The 15,890-nt window shown below is 40.1% G+C and overlaps 1 protein-coding gene across 4 annotated transcripts in view; it reads left to right on the forward strand.

The window, feature by feature from the left end:
* Positions 1 to 15,890, forward strand: part of LOC141004478 (epidermal growth factor receptor substrate 15-like 1) — a 95,121-nt gene that overhangs the window by 42,498 nt on the left and 36,733 nt on the right. For all 4 annotated transcript variants that reach the window (XM_073475984.1, XM_073475983.1, XM_073475986.1 and 1 more), the window contains exons 12-16: positions 587 to 649; positions 1,544 to 1,629; positions 6,479 to 6,551; positions 7,984 to 8,145; positions 8,486 to 8,683. In XM_073475984.1, the coding sequence (XP_073332085.1) occupies positions 587 to 649; positions 1,544 to 1,629; positions 6,479 to 6,551; positions 7,984 to 8,145; positions 8,486 to 8,683 (582 nt within the window). The remainder of the gene's footprint in view (positions 1 to 586; positions 650 to 1,543; positions 1,630 to 6,478; positions 6,552 to 7,983; positions 8,146 to 8,485; positions 8,684 to 15,890) is intronic.

Here is a 15,890-nt window from a genome sequence, read left to right on the forward strand (position 1 = left end):
TTAGATATCCTCAAGATGTCCTCACATATCAGTATCAACATATCGGTTCTAAAATGCCACATTATATGATCTTAGTGATGCATGATATATATCAGCCAGAAAAATTATCGGCCCGAAAAAGAAGGAAAAGAAGAGGTGCAGTGCACTTTTGCCACACTCATGATGTCAAACTGCTGCAGCTGGGTAGAGCAAGGCTGTGCTGACTAGAAAGCCAAACATGTCATCACTGGTGTGGACGTTTTCTGATTTCAGAGGAAGACATTTTGTAATAAATGTTTTGCAGGGCTTTAGAGAGGTGGAGAAAAGTCTGTGAAAAAACACACCTGAGCCACTCTTAGCTTCAGCTGTAAATAAACTACAGGTTAGGACCTTCTTTTTTGAGACAAAAATGATCATTTATTTTATCGAATCAGCCATGAAAAGCAGGTAGTTTATCAGTATCGGCTGAAAAAATCCAGATGGTGCATCTCTAATCTTTTTTAAATACTACTAAATACTGTCTGATACATCTGTTTGGACATGGGATGGAGCTGTGCCTGTTTGTATCACGGTTGTCAGTAACTGAGGGGTTTGTGTTTTGCTGCAGAGTATGTCAGGATACATGACCCCGGTGGGATCAGAGATGGCTGCTCTCTCTGAGATGAGACGGGTAAGTCAATACTTCTTCTTCTCTCTCTCCCCTGCTCTGCTATACATCCTGTTTCTTGATCTCTGCCAATTTCCCAGTCTGTCAAATCTGCTTATTTGCTAGAAGAGAACTTGAAAGTGTAACCCCTGTGATTTTGAGGAGGGGTAAATCATGTACTGCCTAAGTGTGTTACTGCTGATGTTTCTACCTCTCCCCTCTTCCTCCTCTCTCAGGCTATAATGTTCAAGTTGTGGGTAGGTAACATGGACCTACAGTGTGTTGCCCTATAAATGCTTTCAGTGTCTGGCTGTTTAGGCTGATTACTGGAAAGCATTTGCAAGACTTTTCTCTCCATTCCAACACAATGCAGTGACATATTCTCACCCTGTCAGCTGTCCGAGGATCAAGGGAAGATTCAAGTTCGCTTTGAGCTGGCAATCTTTAAAAATGAGTACATTTAATAAAGCAGCTGCAATCTTATGATAGCAGTTTTTTGTGACCCTGGTATAAATAAGTTCAATAAATCAAATCAAGTGCAATAAGTATTCCTGTTTAATAAAGGAGCAGCCACCCTCATGAAAACTGTTTTAATGTTCTCAGAGGGGGACTGACTGATCCTGAATCTTTCCTCTCCGTGGCACTTGGTCAGTGGTGGTCACATATTAGTGACTGACCCAGCCCCCACCTACTGACTCAACCTCTGTGCTGCTCCTCATATTGAGAGCTGGTTTCTCTCCTATCCACTCTTTTCCTCTTCCTCCCTCCTTTGGCCTGGTCTGCCATGGCTCAGTTGGTATTGTTTTATCATCCCACTTCCTTCAACAAATAAAGTTTACTCTGCCAACGTGTTGTCTTCTTTGTCTCCCTCTCTTCCTCTCCTTCTTTATCTCTGTCTACCTGTTTCTCTCGTTACAGGACAGCTCGAGCTCAGTGGGTTCAGGGGAGTTCACTGGCATCAAGGAGTTGGATGACATCAGCCAGGAGATAGCCCAGCTGCAGAGGTAACTAGAATGGCACTCAGTAGAGCGCATACCTCCACTAAGGCCCAACAGTTTTTTCAGTTTTTACTTCTGACTTGCTGCCTTCAGCCTTTTCCAAAACAAAGTCTGTCTTCTTGCTGTGGGGTCATTCCATGCCAACTCACCCAAAATCCAGGACTTTTTCCAGTTCATGGATTTTCTTGGAAAAAAAATCATGTAAAACGTTTCATGGGACAAAATCCTATAAATAACCTAAAAAACTTTGCCATCAACTACCTCCCATTCCCACAATGTTTATTTCACCTATATAATTTTGTGCTTGTCCCACACATGTGCCTCTGGAAACAATCGGACTAAAACTTTTGGCTCAGTGGGCTTTTAAATGACAGGAGCGCTGACCAACTGCCACATTAAGTCCCATTAAAACTGAGGGAAAATATCTGTAGGCAGGCAAACACATCCACTTTTCTGAACTGCTCCACTAGACACATTTTTGACAATAAACACAAAAAAATGTCACAGTGTGCTCAGTAGACTTTCCTAGTTTCTACCATATCATCATCAACATGAAGACAAAAAAAAAATCTTGTATGTACTAAATTTAATCCAATTAAAAATGAATGTTCCCCACCTTTGATACATTATGAAATGTATTCATCTTTTCATAGCATTTGTAGTCATTGACTCTTTCCCACTGTTACTCCTTCAGCAACTTCTGAATTACAAATTCAAGCTAACAATGCAGGTTAGCCCCAAACCAATTATATATTATGAATCCATCATTCTCACACCACTATTATGACTCTTCATACTCTTCAGATGTGACTTCAAATATATTTGAAGCCACCAGTTCAGTTTCAGCTTTTCAAAAACCTTAAAGTCTTCCACAACATGATTAATATTTCACTTTTTACAGCCAGTAATGCAAATCTAGTGTTAGCCTTTCAACAAACCATAAAATATTCCACATTTTTCATATATTCTTGGCATTATTCAAAGTTTTTACTGCCAGCAATGTGCATTTGGCATCAGCTTTTCATCAGCTAGCATTCACAGCTGCATCTACTTAAGAACTTGCCTTCTCTAGTTAAGATTAATATTTTGTTCGGACACAGACGACAAGATGACATCACCTACATGCAACAGACCAAACCATCACAACCTGTATTCGAAAATTTCCAGAACCCAATAAAAAAAGGTGAAAAGGTATCACACAGACAGAAAAGCTTGAAATCAACACAGCACAAATATCTACTGATGAAATAAAACCACTGAATGTGATACTATAGCCAGTGAAAATTAAAAAAATAGCAAATTAAAAACAAAATTATAACCAATATAACATCTTTGAAGTTTGTATATTTACACAATGAATATTGTGTAAAATTAAATAAATGAAATTAAAATAATATTCTTTGGGAAAATCTACCATCAAAATAACTCATAAAGTGGGTTTTTCAGCTCTGAAGCTATATTTAACAAAATCTGTGGCACTCACCAAAAGGGAGTCTGTTCGGGTAGAGCCACGCTGCACCATGCAGTGGACATGCGGCTAAACACAGCAGGTCTACCTGCTTCTAAACACCTTGATCTTGTTTTAATAATCTGTTACTTCTTCAGGTCCATTTGATTTGACTGTAATACTATATAGTCGATCCTGTAGTTTTTAATGTAGAAATCAAACTTAACTCCATTAAACCAAGTGGGCCATTGACTGGCTCAGAGCGTCAGTCTCTGATGTGAAGATGGCGGAGAGAGCTGCAGCTAACAGCTGCAGCTCTGTATCTCTGTATCTGCTGTATGGATGGTGTTTCTGTGATGAAATGCACACTTCATAGGAAACATGCATCAGATAGGCTGAGCTTTACTATTCATCTTGGCTTTGTCTCATCCTCCTGCTTTCCTCCTTCCATTCATCCACCCAGCCAATCCACTCTTACTTTGATGTGTATTTTATCAACTTTTTGTTTGTTCACCACTTATTCTCCATGCTGCGCCAGCACTCTTGCTTTTACCCAGTGGAATACTCTCAGGTAAACACACCAGCTCCTGAATATCTTTGGACTGGCATTCTGTCAAATCTACTGTGACACACACAGATAATCAATGTTTCTATCATAGTGGTTATCAGAAGCCATTATACATGGAGATTTAATTATTTTTATTATCTTGATGGCCGAGATGAAGATGTAGAGTATGTTGAAGGAGAGGTTCACAGCCTGTAGATCTACAAAGTATTATGTAGACATTATACATCACATTTGTGTCGACATGATAATGTCAGGAACACCTTCAAGTCCAAAAGGTCATGTTCACTGTAACATCATAATGTTTTTGGCCATTATTCAACATCATAACTCAGAACAGAAGGGCAGGTTGTGACCACATTTCACGTTTGGTCACATACTGAATTGGTGACACTAATCTTTGCTGTCCATCGTCAAACTGCAGTCTATAGAGATGTTCTGTGCTGCTGGGTCACAGATGTGTGTGCAGCATCCATATTTTACAATATGTCGCCTCTTTGTGATGGATCAGCAATAGTCCACCGCAAGATATTTAACTTCAGGTGACTGTCTGATTGGTTCTGTTGAGATTGATCTTCAGGTGACTGTCTGATTGGTTCTGTTGAGATTGATCTTCAGGTGAATGTCTGATTGGTTTTGTTGAGATTGATCTTCAGGTGAATGTCTGATTGGTTCTGTTGAGATTGATGTTCAGGTGACTGTCTGATTGGTTCTGTTGAGATTGGTCGTTATGATAATGATAGTGGTTGTTGCACCATGTGATGAAGCTCTATCAGTCCTCTGTCCTCCTCTGTTAAATAGTGTAGGTGAAGACAGCATGTTTTTACTTGGAAATTAGTCACTGGACACATACATGTCAATAGAGTGATAACCTAGAATTACATGTAAAATCTTGTATTAAATTCCTTCAAAGTACTTACTACATATACAGTATGACGTGAGTCTGGACAGACATTAGTATAGGGCAAGTGGTTACAGATAATGGATGGACAGACATGGATGTAAACTGCATCTTGACTGGTGAGGCATACAAACGCAAGGTGCTAAATCTAGATCAAGTCAGTCTTAAAACAATAGTCAGATGCCCATATGAACATTGAAAGAGATTAGCTTGATGTAATCATTACTCCTCGTCATACTGGCCCTGAAGAGAGTAGCTTTAATGTAAGTGATGATGTCCTCACGATAGGGGTGGGCGATATGGCAAAAATATCATATCACGATTTTTTAAAAATAAAATCACGATTTCGATTTTATCACGATCTTTAATCAAAAAAAGAAAAACAGACAATTTAGGCCAAAGAACCTTTCTGAACAGATTTTAATTTAAATAGTTGCAGTTTTGCCAACATGTGCAAACAACGTAAACATACTAAAAGGTAAACAACAACACTCTGATAAAGTGCACTCTCGCAACATAAAAGGTAGCTTTCAATAAACATGAAAGTAAAATATCAATGAAGACAACACTGTATGTTTTATTCAACACAGTCATTTTAACAGGATTTAAGTATATCCAAACACTAAATAGCTTATTGAAAAGGGTCCGTCAGTGGTCGGACTATCCGACGGGGGGGGTGGGGGGGTCACGTTAATTTGAACACTGTACAATTAGCACATTTACTGTTTATTAGCGGCCAAGCGCGACCTATCCATGCGCCCGTGTGTGTGTGTGTGTGTGCGTGCGCACCCGAGAGAGGCGGCAGGTGGAGGGGCTAACTCGCAGAGATGAGAGATGGTGAAACGCTGTTTTTTTTTGTTTTTTTTAAAAGCGACCAACTCCTCCGTTTGGCTTTCAGCCATGGCTCTCTCCATGCGGCTACCGCTACACACATAAAAGCGCGTCACTGCCCGTAATTGGCTATGATTGGTCGGTCAGGTTGATGACGTAATACGTTTGGTGCGTCGGTGCATCAGCATAGAACTGCAATTTATAGAATATGCCCTAGACGATCCCTACGATCTCTGCACTTTGGCAGATTGTCTACACATTCTAATCCTTCACGATCTAATATCGTCATATCGCACACCCCTACCTCACGATCATGATGATGTCCTTGAAGCTAATTTGAGTCTTAAGCAGTCTGTGTTAAACAATTCATTCATTTTAACTGAAAGTGTATAAACAGGGGATCTTTTAATGGCCAGTATGAAAAGGAGGAATATTTCAGTATCCATACGGACACCTGACTGTTGTTATAGGACCTAGCCTTTAAGCAGTCTGACACCCAGTGGTCAGAATGACTTTGGTGGAATCAAATGCTGTTTGTTACAAGAGACTTGATAATAGAAGTGTGCATTCAGAAACTGCCTTATGATCAAGTTGTTAGCACACCGTGTTAGCTTGTTTCCAAACATTAAAACTCTTATTTGTCACAGTCTGTCACACTTTCTTCCCCCACTGATTTCTGCACAGATCTATAAAATGAAGAAAATAATAACAGGCTTTTAGAGATGTGCACAATTGTTTTAAAAGATCTTTTCAATTAAACCATCAATTAACTAATTTAATCATGTGATTAGTGATTCATTATTAATAATGTAGAAAGGTGTACTCTTTTGTTTATCAGGTCACGTCACACACAGCAGTTCCTGTCTTCCTGTTACCGAGCAGTGGAACGTGGAGCGTGCAGTGATTTTTCTTTGTGACGTTGTGGATTTGGTAGAATTCCAGTCCAGTGTCTTGTTACTCTGACATGTTGATGTGTGCACACAGCAGAGGGTTGGTAGTTTGGCATTATCATTCTTGTCTCTAAGCATAATTGTGGCATCTGCCGGTGTGCACCCTTGTGCATTTGGTGTGTGTGTGTGTGTGTGTGTGTGTGTGTGTGTGTGTGTGTTAGGGAGAAGTACACTCTGGAACAGGACATCAGGGACACAGAGGAGGCCATCAGACATAAGAGTGCAGAGGTGCAGGTGAGGACTCCTTGTTCACTTGTCAGTCAGCTGTAGTATGAACACTTAGCATGGTTTGATGCGGACTCCTTTCATTTCAGTTCAGTCATTACACAAAGATCAGAGAAACCATAGTCAATGCTCCTTGCCTTACATGTACCAATATAACATAAACTGTGTGTCTATATCAAGCCAGTGGCTGCAGAGTGTATGTAATTAGGGGTGTCACAATTGTCCAAATTCATGATTTGATTTTTGATTTAAATTTTTTCAACAGATCACTGATTTTATGTCCTGATAACTGTCATTTACATTCTAAACTCTTCTTTGCAAAGATATTCTACAGCTTGACTTTATTCTGGTGTCTCTATGCAGATTAGGGTTACCGTTAAAAAAAAAGAAGTAGACTTCAAGTTCAGTTTAATTATGATTCCACTATCAATATATCAATGCCTAGTAGTATATTACCTACTACTATATGTGTCCTACTTCAATACTACTTGGGAGTGAATTGGCCCACTTTTTAGATTATAAATGTATACTTTAAGTTTTCTTTAGGTGTAAGATTAGTAAACTTTGAGAACGCAACTAGTCAACATCCCATTTCAAAACATAACCAACAAACACACAGTATGATTACAGTCTTTAACATTAGAAGCTTTCTGTATAAAGCATGTCGATCAAAGATTCAGTACAAATATAATGTATAAAATGCCAATAAACTTAGACTTGCATACCTGTCAGTATAAACCAAGTATACTGAAGTGTAACGTTGGAAAGTTTTTCTCTGATAAGTACATAAAAAGTAAACTGAAACCTTACTCTTTTACTTTTAAAAGAAGTATGCTAATAGCACACTGGACTGAACGTCTTATCATAACAGGAGGCAAGTTCAAATAATATCTACCAAAATAAAGATTCCAAAGTTCACAAAACAATACCAGCCTTCAGTGATTTAACAATAAACAACAAAAGATTGAAATTCAGTTTGTTAGAAAGTTCAGTTTCTCAAATTTGTCCAGAATGAACCCTCTTCACAAACAAATCAATAAAGGATCTCTGAAAAAGAAAATAAACCAACATCTCTGACACTGTCAGTTTCCTCCGGTACCAGTCAGCTGATCGTCTTCATCACACAGGAGGAGAGTCTGAGTTAGGGGTGATGCTGCAGGCTAACACTTAGCTAGCTGCAGGCTAATGCTAAGCTAGCTGTGCCAGCTTTAAGTGTTTTTTTTCTTTGGATGTAAGGAGGCGGAGGTCGAGAGAAAATATATTCTGGGAGAACCCCTGATCCTGCTTTTGATTTCGATGTTTGAAACAGAAAGCTCATTTCAGTAAATTTTTCATTGGAATGGAAGTTGTGACACTCCTGGGTGTACTGCACTAAACCGCTTGGATTTATCTGACCACTTGATTTCTTATGTGGTGGACACCTGAATTTGGCACATGGCAGGAGATGCAGAATGACCTCGACAGAGAGACAGCCAGCCTGCAGGAGCTGGAGGCTCAGAAACAAGACGCCCAGGAGCGCCTGGACGAGATGGACCAGCAGAAACATAAATTAGAGGACATGCTGAATGAAGTCCGGATGAAGTGCCAGGAAGAGTCTCAGATGGTGAGGAAGAGCTTGGCAACACGGGAAACTAAAAACAAGGCAGAAAGTTTCCACCTCTGTGAGGTGTTGTAAGAACTTTGTCACTGTATCATAAATAGGGACAATACATTGATTGAATGTGTTAACGATGTGTTAATGTTGTTAATTGTTAAATGCCATAATTGCCACGAGGCAACAGAGAGGGTATCAAAGGGAGGAAAGTAAAGTGGGCTCTGAAATGAGCGCCTGCTTTTTTTGTAGCATGTGGTGGCAGTATATGGCTTCAAAAAAATGACCAGCTAGTGCAGAATTAATTTTAAAGCAGGCACTCATTTTAGAGCCCATCTTCCTCTGCCTCTAGATCTCAACCCTCCAGAGTCAGATCCACTCCCAGGAGTCAGACCTGCAGAGCCAGGAGGAGGAGCTGAGCCGGGCAAAGGCTGACCTGGGCCGACTGCAGCAGGAGGAGAACCAGCTGGAGCAGAGCCTGGCTGCTGGCAAGATCCAACTGGAGACCATCATCAAGTCTCTGAAGGCCACGCAGGATGAGATCAACCAGGTAAAAAACAGTAGGGTCAAAACAAATATGAACAGGGGGCACCATTGCACTAATCTACAGTTTATTACCACTGAAGACAGTATGTGGCCCCCTGCAACACTATAGGCAGTGTGTGAAATACCTGTCAATATTCGGGGGGGTCCCCATCTCCCGATTGTTGCGCAATACCGATCTAAATTTTCTCAATATGCAGTAGGCCTATAACATTACAATATTTCATGGATGCAAGCCAAGACGATCAGTCTATAGCCTACATGACAACACACACACGCACACACTTAACAATTTTTGACAATCCCATATGCTATGGTATTCGTAAAGCAACACTGAGATAGGAGGTTGCATTGGCTAAAGTTGTTTGGATGCACGTTGTTTTATAACAAGGAGAGGCAAAGTTGTGCATTACAATGCAGACATGACAATAATTGGCACCAATCTGGCGCACTTACAAGAACAATCAACTGAATAAATGCCAGGTATAGCCTAGCGGAGACTGGCATGCAATCAGTGCACTTGCAAATGAGAGCCTGCAGTATGACCGATCACGTGACATTATTTAACCATCCATCTACAGCAAATACGATCAGACAGATACATCATTGAACACACACACAAAGCACATTTGCCTAACCTTGCAAACAGGCCATCTCTTAAATTGAAAAAAGCACCATGGCGGATGCTGGCAGACAGCCTACAACAAGCCAAACAGCACCACGGCGGGTGCTCTCTCTAAGACCACAACCAACCACAAGGCCTACACAACTTGCGGTCTTTCCATTCGCCCACCTGCTTCGTTGTCCAACCAGCCGGCAAGTCACCTGTGCTAGCAGCAGTAGCAGCTAACGTTACCTCAGCACCTGCTGCGTCTTCGGAGCACTCGGCCTCAACTTCACGTTGTTCTTCTGGGGAGTCACTGGGTGGGAGAGGATCCTCTGTTCTGGTAGCGAGTGGGCCCACTGTGCTAGCTGCACCAGCATCGTCTTCCGGTGCCTCTTCATCTCTGAGTGCCGCCTTTTTGGATGTGTGTGAGTGATACACTCTGGTTTAGCTTTCGCTTGCTAGCCATTTTTAGTATGACTTCCCAACGTTAAGTCTTTCTTCTGTTTGGTGCACATGGCTAATTTGCGTAGGTGCGCAGGACCGGCTGGCTCCGCTTGGCAACAAATACAACATATTTGTGAATAAATGTTTTGGATTCTGAATACTGGACATGGTGAGCTTAAACACATTTTAGTGACCATTAGTGACAATAAAATATTTTATTTTTTAGACAAAATTTGAGACCCCCTTCAAATTTTGCTTTCAGGGGGTCTCATGGGTTAATCAGGGGGGTCGAGCCCCCCCGGACCCCCCCGTATTTCGCACACTGACTAGAGGAACTAGAACACAACATGAAGCTGTGTGTTTGTAGTTTTCATTTAGCCTCTGCTGCTGTGGTGTGTTTCCTACCTGCCACTCATCTCACTCACACATTTAACCACCAACTACTACATAGCCTGGCTTCAGGCAGACACCACACGTGTGCGTGATACATGATGTAGTCTCCATTCTCTCTCCATAATATCCAATATGTTGAGGCCTGAGACAATTATATTCTCCTTAATGGAACGACCACATGATGGTGCTGTGCTCTGCTACCTGCTCCAGTCGGAAGGTCACATGGAGAGTTGATCATTTCCTCTGACATAATATACAGTCTCACTGCTTCTAGTCGGTTTGATTTTCATGACATACTCCCCCTGGCCCTTTTTATGATTCATCAAAGCCCACCAAAGATTTGACACCTGGGGGTGTTCTAGCAGCTCAGAGTGTCATGTACCAAAAACATCATAGAAATGAATCCTTGTCTTATCTTAAATTTAATGCCAGCATGTTGATGAAGGTTCTCAGTCATCCAGTCATTGTAAAACCCGTGACATAGGGAATGGCAATGTTGGTATGTTTTCCTGTCTCCTCATCTCTGTCTGCTGTTTCCGCATTAATAGGTACACTGCAAACATAGACCCCAAACATTGAATAGCCAATGCCCACTGAATAAAGAAATGAAATAGAGCCCGACCGATATATGGGCTGGCCGATATTAGGCATTTTCCAAACTATCGGTATCGGCATTTATAATAGCCGATAAATTAATATTTAAAAAATAAAATATAAACAGACAAAACACCCTTTAACCATGTTATGAGTGTTGGTGTTGCATAGTTTGTCCACCAGAGGACACTCTACAACGTCCCTGTTGGCAACACTCGTGTTTAGAACGCCACAAACCCTACAACCAGCTGATCCAATCAGAGTCAGGCAGAGCGAACCAGTTACCCACGACTAAGATCATCGGTGAAGTGTGTTAATGCTAAGTTGGCAACTGTCACGAGAAATACATTGCTTGAATAACAATTAAAAGAACATCCCCATCAGTTCTCTTAACTCAAATAAGCATGACAAAATTTGTGACTACCATGTCCAGTTTTGCTGCTGTTACGTGTAAGCTGAGAGTGAAACGGAATTAGCTAGTCATTTTTATGTTCCTCTGTTCTGTTGTGACAATAAAACAGACAAGTTTATTTTTAAACTGCATTATCATATTATTTCAGTGAGGACTCATAAATAACTACAAATAACTAATGTTACGGAAATCTGTTGTATGTTGTTAGGCGTTTCTGGATTTTTTAAATATATATACATATATATATATATATATATATATATATATATATATATATATACACACACGTATATACAGTCATGGAAAAAATTATTAGACCACCCTTGTTTTCTTCAATTTCTTGTTCATTTTAACGCCTGGTTCAACTAAAGGTACATTTGTTTGGACAAATATAATGATAACAACAAAAATAGCTCGTAAGAGTTTAATTTAAGAGCTGATATCTAGCCATTTTCCATGGTTTTCTTGATAGTAACCAAAATCACTTAAGTTCTTACATCAATAGCTATGGCACTGTACTGCCAAAAACACTGCTTTTAAGCGTTCCATGTTTTCTTTTCTGTTTGCTTTAAACACATGATACACACAGGAGTTAGTACTTGATTGCGTAACCATTGTTTTTGATGACTGAAGCCATGCGTCTTGGCATGCTCTCCACCAGCTTCTGACATTGTTCTGCTGTCACAGCAGCCCATTCCTGTTGCACAAATTCAAACAAATTTGCTTTGTTTTTGGGCTTGTGGTTCTCCATTTTGAGTTTGATGATTTTCCATAGGTTTTCAACTGGATTCAGATCTGGTGATTGAGCAGGCCAAGGCATGGTGCGAATGTTGTGGTTCTCCATCCAGGCTTTAACTGACCTTGCTGTGTGGCAAGGGGCATTGTCTTGTTGGAAAATCCAGTCATTCGAGGCAGGAAAGAGTTTTCCAGCTGATGGAAGAAGACTGTTTTCAAGAGTAGCCCTGTACATGACCTGGTTCATTCGCCCTTCACACAATTGCATTTGCCCTGTTCCACTCATACTGAAACAACCCCAGATCATCACTGATCCACCCCCATGTTTTACTGTAGGGGCAAGACAGTCTGGTTTGTAGGCTTCTCCAGGCCTCCTCCTAACCAGTAAGTTAGCTGGAGTGGGCATCAACTCAAAATTGGATTCATCACTGAAGAGAACCTTAGCCCAATCATCAACAGTCCAATCCTTGTGATCCCCAGCAAAGAGTAACCGGGCCTTCCTGTGCCTTTCGTTGATGAAGGGCTTCTTCCGTGCTCTGTGTGACTTCAGACCAGCTTCAACAAGTCGGTTTCGAACTGTCCTTGCCGAACAAGTCACATTTCTCGACAGTGCCCACTCATTTTTAAGGTCCCTGGAGGTCTGACGACGATTCCTGACACAGGAACGGACGAGTGCACGGTCATCTCGTGGGGTAGAGAGACGTTTCCTGCCGCGGCCAGGTAGCAATTTGGTAGTGCCGTGTTCGGCTTGTTTTTTCTTGTTGTAATGAACAGCTGTCTTGGAGATCTTTAGTTTTTTTGCTACCTGTCTCTCACTCATGCCAATTTCCAGCAGTGCCAAGATGGCTGCCTTTGTGGCTTCACATAATTCTTTTGTTTTAGGCATTATGTGAGAGCTGACAACTTCTGAGTTGTGCTATGGCTTGAATGTAAGCAGGAAACCACTCTAAGCCTTTTCATGTGCAGTGCTGCTTATGACATGAAATGGCCTCTTATATACCCTGGGAATACAATTAAGCTTAAGAATGTCAAATAGGACATAAAGTATTATGTGATCAGCTGCATTTTTTGTCGTGTTCATTGTATTATACCTTTAGTGGTACCAGGTATTAAAATGAACAAGAAATTGAAGAAAACAAGGGTGGTCTAATAATTTTTTCCATGACTGTATGTATGTATATATATATACATATATACATATATATGTATGTGTGTATATATATATATGTATATAAAAGCACGTTCGAAATAATTTATTTCATTTTAGAGCCCGACCGATAAAGGATTTTTAAGGCCGATACTGATACAAATATTTGGTGATTTCAAAATCCGATATTCCGATATATCGGCCGATATATATATATATGTATATATATATATATATATATATATATATATATATATATATATATATATATATATGTGTATATATATATATATATATATATGTGTATATATGTATATATATGTGTATATATGTATATATATATATATCGGCTGATATTTTGTGGTCAAAACGTTAGTTTTGAATTGTTGGTGTAGGTCTTTATGGTTGTATTGCAGGTGGTGATGGAGGTTGGTTGTGTTTCCTCTAGAAGTTGCAACAACTGCTCGGCATGTTTTACACAGTACCTTTGTTTGTAACACGTCGTCTCTCCTGAATCCAAAATAAGTCCATATAGCAGAAGTGCTGTTTCTTTTCACCACAAGGTCTTCGTCAACCACATTTTCATCGCTTTTTTCTCCTCCCTCAGCCATCATAACCTGGCAATCACCACCAAACTGGTGCTGATTAATTTTGTCAGGGTAGCTAACGGCTAGCTGGGGCTTCATCTGATTGGCCCTTGTATCCAGGGCTCTGTCTGATAGGCTAAATGTTGGCATGCTCACGGTGCATGCATGGCGCATGTAAACAAAATGATTTTTCTTATTCTTCGTGTGTCAGGCAGTCTTTTGCGATGTGTTTATTGCACATGTTCATATCGCGATGACAATGAAAATTCGATTTATCGGGCAGCCGTACTTCAAACCAACCAACACGCTGAGGCAGAAACTTGTCCATCCTGAGGACAAAACACCCAGGCATAAACAGAGTAATGTTGTTTATGCTGTTCAATGCAGCCAGGACTGCACAGATTTGTACATTGGGGAGACAAAACAACCTCTCCATAAATGAATGGCACAACACAGGAGGGCCAACTCCTCAGGTCAAGACTCTGCTATCCACTTACATCTGAAGGAGAAAAAACATTCCTTTGAGGACAATAATGTAAACATCTTGGCCAGAGAAGACAGATGGTTTGAAAGAGGAGTCAAAGAATCCATCTATGTCAAACTGGAACGACCGTCTTTGAACAGAGGAGGTGGCCTACGACATTACATATCACCCACCTACAATGCTGTACTGAGTTCTCTCCCCAGACAGCTTAACAACCATTTACACCTGGGCTCACCTAGTCCTAACAAACCCACATGAAGTCCGGTTGGGTCGACGACCCACAAGTGGCCCTAACGACTCTGAAACTCAGAGCTCACACGTGTCCTTAATGACTCTGTAAGGACACTCCCACACAGAGTTTAAAAGCCTGCAACTCTCCTCCAGTTAGTTAGAACTGAAGAAGCCTCTTGGATGAGAGGTGAAAGGTCTTCAAGAAACTGAAACAAGTCCAGCTGCCCACGATAAAGCACCCTGAATTAATGCCAGCATGTAATTATTTGAGGAGGAAGCCCAAAGTCTGTCTGCTGAGTACCAAGAACACTCAAGGCTGATATAGGTAAAGTTTTAACAGAAAAAAGTGAAATTGCAGATGCATTTGCAAAATATTATGAGGGATTATATAAAGATGATAATGACAATGTAGATACAAAAGAAACTGAGGTATACCTCAAAAAATTAAAGTTAAAACAAATCTCACCACTGCAAAATGCCAAACTTGTTAAGGTAATAACGGAAGAGGAAATATTAAAACAAATTAAGATATTAAAAAAAGATAAGTGCCCAGGAGACGATGGCTACACTAATGAATTTTATAAAGAGCTTAGAGAATTGCTTGTACCTCATTTATATAAAGCCTATAATTGTGCACTAGAATCAGGAACCTGGGCATCAACATAGAATTCATCTGTAATCACTGTCATTCATAAGGAGGGAAAAGATAAAACAGATAGATCTTCCTATCGTCCAATTTCATTATTAAATACCGACCAAAAAATATTAACATCCATATTAACAAACAGACTTAAAGACATCATGCCAAATGTAATAGACAATGACCAGTCTGGTTTCATTCCCAATAGACTCTTATCAGATAATATAAGACGCACACTCGATATTATTGATTACGCACAAAAAAACAGAAAAGATCTATTTCTGCTGACACTTGATGCGGAAAAAGCCTTTGATAGGGTCCTGTGGCCATTTATTTTCTTAACAGTAAAAGCATTTGGTTTTCATCCGACTTTGTTTCATGGCTAAAACTAATGTATAAAAACCCAGTTGCTCAAGTAAGAGTTAATGGTACCCTATCACGTCGATTCCACATACACAAGGGAACCAGACAAGAGGACCCATTGTCGGCACTTATTTTCGCGTTATGCATGGAACCGCTTGCTGAAGCGATAAGACAACAAGATAAAATAAAAGGAGTAACCATAGGTCGAGAATGTCATAAACTGGCACTATACGCTGACGATATTATTCTATACCTTACGTCACCAGAATACTCACTCCCAGAACTAATGAAAATAATAAAAGAATACAGTGACCACTCAGGGTATAAAATCAATGAAAGTAAATGTGAGGCTATGTGTATAGGTAAACAGTTTACAGACAAATCTAAAGGAAATCTCCGATTTAAATGGAATCAAAGTGCAATAAAATATTTAGGAGTAATAATCCATAATGATTTAGATAAAATGTATGATGTAAATTATCAGAACCTGGAAAATAAAATCAAACTAGACTTGAATAGGTGGAAAACAATACCTGAGTCAATATTTAGTAGACACAATAAAAATGATGGTACTCCC

Source organism: Pagrus major, chromosome 11, assembly GCF_040436345.1.
Source record: "Pagrus major chromosome 11, Pma_NU_1.0".
NCBI lineage: Eukaryota > Metazoa > Chordata > Actinopteri > Spariformes > Sparidae > Pagrus > Pagrus major.